The sequence below is a fragment of the Oncorhynchus masou genome, chromosome 13, assembly GCF_036934945.1.
Source record: "Oncorhynchus masou masou isolate Uvic2021 chromosome 13, UVic_Omas_1.1, whole genome shotgun sequence".
In the NCBI taxonomy this organism is placed as follows: Eukaryota; Metazoa; Chordata; class Actinopteri; order Salmoniformes; family Salmonidae; genus Oncorhynchus; species Oncorhynchus masou.
This window is the reverse complement of record NC_088224.1, coordinates 88,571,451-88,580,916: the sequence shown is the minus strand read 5'-3', so window position 1 is coordinate 88,580,916 and position 9,466 is coordinate 88,571,451. Positions and strand designations below refer to the sequence as shown.

Below are 9,466 nucleotides of genomic sequence, written 5' to 3'. Positions count from 1 at the left end.
CAGTAGGTACCTTTGTATTACAATGGGTGGGATAAAGGCTGACATCTGGGCTCATGGTTTATTTGATAGTATATGTCAGCGATTGGGTGCAGAGATGTAGTGGAGTCAGGCGCAGGGCACAGCTTTGAGCAACACAAAGGAGTTTACTCACAAAAGTCAAGCAAGATATCACATAGGAAAATACATACACACGAACACCTACAACAACCACTAAGACACCAACAATCAAGGACAGAACAAAAATGTATGCCAGAGGGTTAAATAAGGAACATGATATGGGAATTGAAACCAGGTGTGATTAATACAGACAAAACAAAACTAAACTGAAACGGATCGGTGGTGACTAGAAAGCTAGTGACGTCGACCGATGAACACCACCCGAACAAGCAGAGGGGCCGACCTCCACCGGTACCCAGAATCTCTCTCCTCCGGGCCGTACCCCTCTCCACGAGGTACTGAAGGCCCCTCGCCCGACTCCTTGAGTCCATGATGGCTCGTACGGTATACGCAGGGACACCCTCGATGTCCAGAGGCGGCGGAGGAACCTCCCGCACCTCAGACTGTTGGAGCGGACCAGCCCCCACCGGCCTGAGGAGAGACACATGGAACGAGGGGTTAATACGATAATCAGGGGAGAGTCGTAACCTATAACAAACCTCGTTCAGTCTCCTCAGGACATTAAATGGCCCCACGAACCGCGGACCCAGCTTCCGGCAGGGCAGGAGAAGGGGCAGATTTCGGGTCGAGAGCCAGACCCAATCCCCCGGTGTATACACCGGGGCCTCACTGCGGTGGCGGTCGGCACTCGCCTTTTGCCTCCTGACGGCTCGTTGTAGCCGCACATGGGCAGCGTTCCATGTCTCCTCCGAGTGCCGAAACCATTCATCCACCGCAGGTGCCTCGATCTGGCTCTGATGCCATGGTGCCAGGACCGGCTGATAACCCAGCACACACTGAAACGGTGACAGGTTAGTGGAGGAGTGACGGAGGGAGGTTGGTAGAGGAGTGGCGGAGGGAGTTTTGAGTCATCTCCGCCCAGGGAATGTAAACCGCCCACTCCCCCGGCCGGTCCTGGAAATAGGACCGCAGAATCCTACCCACATCCTGGTTGACTCTTTCCACCTGCCCGTTACTCTCGGGGTGGAAACCTGAGGTAAGGTTGACCGAGACCCCCAGGCATTCCATAAACGCCCTCCAGACTCTAGACGTGAATTTGGGACCCCGATCAGAAACTATATTCTCAGGCACCCCGTAGTGCCAGAATACGTGGGTGAACAGAGCCTCCGCAGTTTGCAGAGCCGTAGGGAGACCGGGCAAAGGAAAGAGACGGCAGGATATAGAAAACCAATCCACAACGACCAGGATCGTGGTGTTACCCCGCGACGGGGGAAGATCTGTCACGAAATCCACCGATAGGTGTGACCACGGTCGTTGTGGAACGGGAAGGGGTTGTAATTTCCCTCTGGGCAGGTGCCTGGCACAGTGCGCATACCGAACAGGAGGAAACATAAACCCTCACCCTCACGCTACAGTGGGCCACCAGTACTTCCCAGCGAGGCAGCGCACCGTCCGACCGATGACAGGATGACCAGAGGAGGGTGACGTGTGAGCCCAACAGATCAAATGATCGTGGATATCAAACAGAACGTACAGACGCCCAGCTGGACACTCAGGGGGATTGGGCTCTACACGCGACGCCCGCTCGTTGTCCACGTCCACCTCCCGTACCACCAGTGCCACCAGGCGGGAAGCTGGAATTATGGGAGTGGGATCCGTGGACCGCTCCTCTGTATCATACAGCCGGGACAGTGCATCTTTCTTAAAGTTCTGGGAACCTGGTTTGTAGGAAAGGTTGAAAACAAAACGGGTGAAAAACATAGCCCACCTTGCCTGGGGAGGGTTCATTCTCCTCGCCGCCCGGATTTACTCCAGATTGCGGTGGTCAGTCCAAATGAGGAAAGGGTGCTTAGCCCCCTCAAGCCAATGCATCCACACCTTCAGAGCCTTGACCACAGCCAAAAGTTCCCGGTCCCCCACATCATAGTTTTGCTCTGCCGGACTGAGCTATTTCGAAAAGAAAGCACAGGGGCGGAGCTTCGGTGGCGTACCCAAGCACTGAGACAGCACAGCTCCTATCCCAGCCTCGGACGAGGTAAACAGCCTTCAGGTGACCAAAAGCCCTGTCCGCCCCAGCTGCCCACTGCAGTCGCACCGGTCCCCCCTTCAGCAAGGAGGTAATGGGAGCCGCTACCTGACCAAAACCCCAGATAAACCTCTGGTAGCAGTTGGCAAACCCTAAGAACCGCTGCACCTCCTTTACCGTGGTTGGAGTCAGCCAATTACACACGGCTGAAATACCGTCATTTTCCATCTCCACTCCTGACGCAGAAAAGCGGTACCCTAGGAAGGAGACGGACTGTTGGAGGAACAGACATTTTTCCACCTTGACGTATAGGTCATGTTCCAACAGTCGACCAAGCACCCTGTGCACAAGGGACACATGCTTGGCGCGAGTAGTGGAGTATATTAGAATGTCATCTATATACACCACTACACAATGTCCGTGCAGGTCCCTGAAAATCTCATCCACAAAGGATTGGACTGATGGAGCCTTCATTAACCCATACGGCATGACAAGGTACTCATAGTGCCCAGAAGTGGTACTAAATGCCGTCTTGCACCCCCCCCCGGATATGCACCCGGTTGTAAGCTCTCCTGAGTTCCAATTTTGTGAAGAAGCGCGCCCCGTGCAATGACTCTGTCATACTGGCGATGAGAGGTAGCGGGTAACTGTCATTTACCGTAATATGATTTAAACCTCGATAGTCAATACACGGGCGTAAACCTCCATCCTTCTTCTTCACAAAAAAGAAACTCGAGGAGACAGGTGAAGTGGAAGGCCGAATGTATCCCTGTCCCAGAGTTTCGGTAACATATGTTTCTATAGCCGCCGTCTCTTCCTGTGACAGAGGATACACGTGACTCCTGGGAAGTGCAGCGCCTACCAGATTTATTCCATCTGTCGATGGGGTGGTAATTGAGTCACCCTCTTTTTACAGAAGGCGAGTGCCAAATCGACATATTCGGGGGGAATGTGCTTGGTGGAAACCTGGTTTGGACTTTCCACCATAGTGGCACCTAAGGAAACACCTACACACCTCCCTGAACACTGACAGGACCATCCCTTGAGCCCTCTGTTGCCACGAAATAATAGGATCATGAGAGGCCAACCATTGAAGGCCCAACACAACAGGATATGCAGGAGAGTCGATCAGGAAGAGACTAATTCTCTCCTCGTTAACCCCCTGCGTTGTCATAGCACCCCAAAGGACGACTATCTAAGGCATGTACAGGGAAGGGAACATCAACACGAACAATAGGGATCCCTAATCTATGTGCCAAGGAGTGGTCAATAAAGTTCCCAGCTGCGCCTGAATCTACTAGCGCCTTATGCTGGGAATGTGGGGAGAACTCAGGAAATTATATAGGTAACCACATGTGTGCAACAGGGGGCTCTGGGTGAGTTGTGTGCTTACTCACCTGGGATGACCCACCAGTGCTCCGCCTGCTACCTCAACTTCCTGGAGAACCACCCCAGCACCGACCAGTAGTGTCCCCTCTGCAGCCACAGCTGGTGCAGGGAATTGTCCCCCCTCCGGCCCCTCTCATAGCAGCCCCTCCCAACTCCATCGGTGTTGGATCCAAGGTGCTGGGAAATGGAACGGACGGACCCCGATCCGGACATCTGTGGGAGGCCAACAGGTTATCCAGCCGGATAAACAAGTTCAGAGCAGGCCCATAATTCACAGCGCCTTCAGTTTAAAACATAATAAAAACGTAAAACACATAGTTACGTTCTAGCTGTGTGTCCAGTTCTGACATTATGTGTAGGCCTATGTGAGGTGAACCGAGCAAGACCTTAACTGGTACTGAAAATCCACTTTTTTCCATGCCTTGCTACGGGGTCCTTAAATGAGCTATCGGACAGAAACGTTGGGGTCCGTCTCTATGGGCCGAGCTGGTTTCAATGCACCTAGTCTTGCGACTCTGGCACTTTTCTAAATATCGTAATTTACGTAATGGTCAAAATAAATTGAAGTCATTGCAAATGTACAAGGCTGTTTCTAGGTCCGAGAACCTTCTAGAGCCACATAACTCACCACGTACTATCGACCTGAGGTCGAGAACAGGTTTCTAAAGTTTCAGAACTGTAGGTATGACGGTTCTTTTTTAGTTCGAACAAAGGTAACTATTGCAGGCACTGTCTGTCTCTACTCACCACACTCTGTCCCTCTGTCCTAGCTGTCTGTGGGTGATTTTTTTCTTGAAATTTTATGGGAGACATGACTGATTTACAGTTCATGGGGTTGCCTAATCACACATATGAAGTTTTGAAAATATCTGACCTTTTTAACCCTTTGAAACAGCCCCTATGACACCATTTAACCTGTTATGGCTGCGATCCCTGTATTAAGGCACTTCCGGTTGGCAGAGGAAGCTATAAGTAAACACATATCCTGACTGGGGTATGCCTTTACAGAATCCTGAGTTTTAAGTGTTTACCTTAAGAACTGAACAATTTACACAGGGTTGAATGCACTATTTATCACAAAATGCTGGTCGGGTAAGGAAAAACACTTTTAGGGTGATTTTAACCACTTCCGGTTGCTCCAGGAAGCTTAGAATCGACACAGGTAGATGTCATAGTGGCCTGAGGGATTGTCATCGAAGACAGGTTCATAAGACATTCATAACCCACATAGGCTTCAGTTTGAATTTAGGGTTGCAGGCAATGTATTCCTATGGGGAGAGAAGTCATTGAAAACTGTTTGATGTAAACACCTTCTTTTAACCTGTTGATGCTCTGGGGGCGCTATTTCATTTTTGGATGAAAAACGTTCCCGTTTTAAACAAGATATTTTGTCACAAAAAGATGCTCGACTATGCATATAATTGATAGCTTTCGAAAGAAAACACTCTGACGTGTCCAGAACTACCAAGATATTTTCTGTGCGTGCCCTAGAACGTGAGCTTCAGGCAAAACCAAGATGAGACGGCATCCAGGAAATGAGCAGGATTTTTGAGGCTCTGTTTTCCATTGTCTCCTTATATGGCTGTGAATGCGAGAGGAATGAGCCTGCCCTTTCTGTCGTTTCCCCAAGGTGTCTGCAGCATTGTGACGTATTTGTAGGCAGATCATTGGAAGATTGACCATAAGAGACCACATTTACCAGGTGTCCGCCCGGTGTCCTGCGCCAAAATTGGTGCGCAAAAGACAGCTGCCAGTATTTTTCCATGGGATACAGAGAGGAAAGCAAGCTTCCACGAACTGCATATCAATGAAGAGATATGTGAAAAAACACATTGAGGATTGATTCCAAACAACGTTTGCCATGTTTCGGTCGATATTATGTAGTTAATCCGGAAAAAGTTTTACGTTGTAGGTGACTGAATTTTCGGTTCGTTTCGGTAGCCAGACGCAATGTAGAAAACGGAACGATTTCTCCTACACACAGACGCTTTCAGGAAAAACTGCGCATTTGGTATGTAACTGAGAGTCTCCTCATTGAAAACATCAGAAGCTCTTCAAAGGTAAATGATTTTATTTATTTGGTTATCTTGGTTTTGTGAAAATGTTGCATGCTAAATGCTACTCAAAATGCTATGCTAGCTTTGCATACTCTTACACAAATTAGTCAATTTCTATGGTTCAAAAGCATATTTTGAAAATCTGAGATGACAGTGTTGTTAAGAAAAGGCTAAGCTTGAGAGCAGACGCATTATTTTCATTTTATTTGCGATTTTCAGAAATCGTTAACGTTGCGTTATGCTAATGATCCTGAGGCTTTAGTCACGATCCCGGATCCGGGATGGGGAGTTTCAAGAAGTTAACTGTTAAGGGTTAATGCCACACGGTCAAGGTTATGCTTGCACAGATCGGGAGGACCTCAGGAATGTTCCTGAGGTCGAATTGTGCTTCTCACCCAAAAGGATCTCCCACTGTCACCCAAAAGCAAATGAAATTTAGGGCCAGGCTTCATTTTGGGCCTACTTTTTTCACGGTCGCTGCACTCAGAGCAAGCTACGGTCAAGCGGGGCATCTTGTTGAACTTGGCACGGCCTTGAGAATATGGAAATGCCATTGCAGGCTCTGTGTGTCTTTAAGCACCGCACTTTGTCACTCCATCCTTGCTGTGTGTGTGTGTGTGTGTGTGTGTGTGTGTGTGTGTGTGTGTGTGTGTGTGTGTGTGTGTGTGTGTGTGTGTGTGTGTGTGTGTGTGTGTGTGTGTGTGTGTGTGTGTGTGTGTGATAGCTTTTCTTTGACATTTGTTCGGAGAAATGACTGACTTACAGTTCATGAGGGTTGCCTAATCACACATATGAAGTTTTGAAAAGATCTGACCTTTTTAACCCTTCGAAACAGCACCTATGACACCATTTTAAGGCACTTCCGGTTAACACAGGAAGCTGAAAGTGAACACATATCCTCCTTGGGTAGGCACTTATAGAATTTTGAGTTTTAAGTCTTTACGTTAAGAACTGACTTATTTACGGAGGGTTTAGTGAGCGTGTGTTAATTCAGAAAGTCACAGAAATCTCGCAGAGCTCCGAAACACACTTTAAAAAGATTCGTATGAACACGCTGCAACTGGATCTGTAACTTGAAAAAAAAAATACTATTTTGGAAAATCACCAATTTGACATTGTACGATTTCTCTTAAATGACGATAGATAAATGGCTGGTTCTTTTTTTATTGACACCGTAGGTTCATTTACTTTGACGTGAAGCGGAAAAATGATTGCTCTTTTTTCATTTTTGACCTTTAAAAAAACTCAAAACTGTTGAAGCCGAGACGCCATCTTGTTCGGGGCCAACTGCCCATTATGTCAAACCTATGCTCACCAAGTTTCGTCTTCAAAATCTTTTACGTTTAGGAGATAAGGTCACGTTGTGATTGGTGACGTATGATTGGTGACGTATGCAATATGATTCCATTCGCCCTCTTGTGGGAATTACCGGGAGAGCGGAAAAATGACCAAAATTTGAAAATGTTATAAAACGGGAACCGAATGTCCGAGAGAGTTCGTTTGATGACTTCCTGGAAGATCCGGCCCTGCTGCACGGCCCGACGCCGTCCGCAAATTTTAGAAACGTTGTCGGACGTCTAGTAAGGGGCCGTGCATTTGCAATATGGACTTTCTCACTAACCATATGGCAAATTTCAAAATGTTCCATTAAGGTATGTAAACTTCCGACTTCAACTGTACTTGGTATCCTTGCACTATACAATGGAGTGCGATGGAGCAGAATGTTCTGTTTTTCTTTTCAAAACTTGTTGAAGACTATTTTTACTCTGTACGCACATGCAACTAACCCCAGGTGAGTTAAATTACACAGTAAACGAGGATCATTGCTTCAACCAAATTCATTTGGACTTTTTAATTTGTATTTGCCCTGTGCACTTTTAAATCAAATGTAAACAACAAATGTTTCTATTTCAACTTCAACTTACTTTGGAATAAATAGTGAATCATGCAAAGATGGCCAATATTTGACGGTATCTGTAAATGATACTGTGTCCCTGGAAGGGAAGCTGCTACTGTTATTGTTGTGTTAGAGGATGAGATGGGGGCCTTGAGGTGTTTCCTCCCCTGGGGCTGAACTCTGTGGTATTAGCAGCAGCTCCTCTGTACCTGTAGAGAGTCATCCTACTGTCTGTCTGTCTGTCTGTCTGTCTGTCTGTCTGTCTGTCTGTCTGTCTGTCTGTCTGTCTGTCTGTCTGTCTGTCTGTCTGTCTGTCTGTCTGTCTGTCTGCCTGTGTTTGTTTGTCAAAATTCCTGTATGTCTGTTTGTCTTCCTGCCCTGTGATTTTGTTTACATATTAACATCTGAGAAAGCCTGTCCATTTTCCACAATGTCCTCATGTTCATGTTTGAATATCTATTATTTGACCAAAGGTAATAATCAATACTCGTGTCGAATGTGATGTATTTAAATGCACACAACACTAAAAACACACAACACTAAAAACACAGTTCATTACAGAACATTTGAGATTTACTGTCTCAGATATTAGGCCTTTTCTAAAATATGTTAAAAACATTATAATTGGATTTCATTGGAAGTCTTCCCCATCACATGTTTCTTGGAATTTTGATCTGGCCTCAGAATTATAATGAAACATTTAGGAGCAAAATATGCAGAACAATAAACCAACACTGGAGGCCAGAATAGCAAAGATCTCCACAGCTACAGTGAACTTCCCAGGAGAGCTGGGATAAAGGTGATCCAGACTGCACAGAATATGAGCATGCTGAAGGTGATGAATTTGGCCTCATTGAAGTTATCAGGCAGCTTTTGAGCCAGATTAGCCAGCATAAAGCACAAGAAAGCCACGAGTCCTATATCTACTGGCACCTGCAATGAAGCGTGTGTTGTTTACATTAGGGACCAATGTGACACAATCAACTAAAATGTATACTGTTATAAATGACAGCCAACAACACCTAGCATTTACGGAATTCTGTGTCCATTCTAAGGAACTGTTGTTGATAATATGTTGCCTGTCTGCAGGTAACAAGGCATCATAGAGACCCACAGTAACTCACTCCACACTTCCATCAGCCTTCGGCTGCCAGATGACAATGTTACACTTGGCAGTCACGTCCAAATTCTCATTGAAATACACTTCCTCACCCTCCTTTGTCTTGAAACACTTTTTTCATAAGCTTGAGAATATTACCACCACTAATACCACTACCACAAGGCCAACAACTTCTACTACTACCACTAGGTCTACTACCACTAGGCATACTAACACTAATACTACTAATACTACCACTACGTCTACTATCACTACTGCAAATACTACTACCACCACTAGGCCTACTACCACTCCTACTACTACCACTACTAAATCTACCACTACTACTACTTCCACTAGGCCTACTACCACTAGGCCTACTACCACCACTAGTCTTACTACTACAACCACTAGTAACACTACTACTACTGCTAGGCCGACTACCACTACTACTACTACTACTACTACTACTACTGCTACGACCACCACCACTATGACTACCACCACTGCTAGTACTACCACTAGTACTACTACTACTGCAAGGCCTACTACCACAACTATGACTACTACTACAACTACTACTACCATTAGTACTACTACTATTACAACTAGGCCTACTACTACCACTGCTAGGCCTACTACTACTACCACTACTACTACTACTACTACTACTACTATTACTACCACTACTACTACTACTACTACTACTACTACTACAATGACTACTACTACTAAGGCAACTACCACTACTACTACTACTACTACCACTAATACTACTACTACCGCTATGGCTACTAACACTACTACTACTACTACCACTAGGCCTACGACCTCTACTACCACTACTACCATTAGGACTACTACCACTACTACTACTACCA

The 9,466-nt window shown here is 46.3% G+C and overlaps 1 protein-coding gene across 1 annotated transcript in view; it reads left to right on the top strand.

The window, feature by feature from the left end:
- Positions 1-1,983: 1,983 nt before the first annotated feature.
- The window catches only part of LOC135553470 (mucin-2-like), a 13,573-nt gene continuing 6,090 nt past the window's right edge, over positions 1,984-9,466 (top strand). Inside the window, exons 1-2 of the mRNA XM_064985577.1 lie at positions 1,984-2,152; positions 3,558-3,762. Of these exons, the coding sequence (XP_064841649.1) occupies positions 1,984-2,152; positions 3,558-3,762 (374 nt within the window). The remainder of the gene's footprint in view (positions 2,153-3,557; positions 3,763-9,466) is intronic.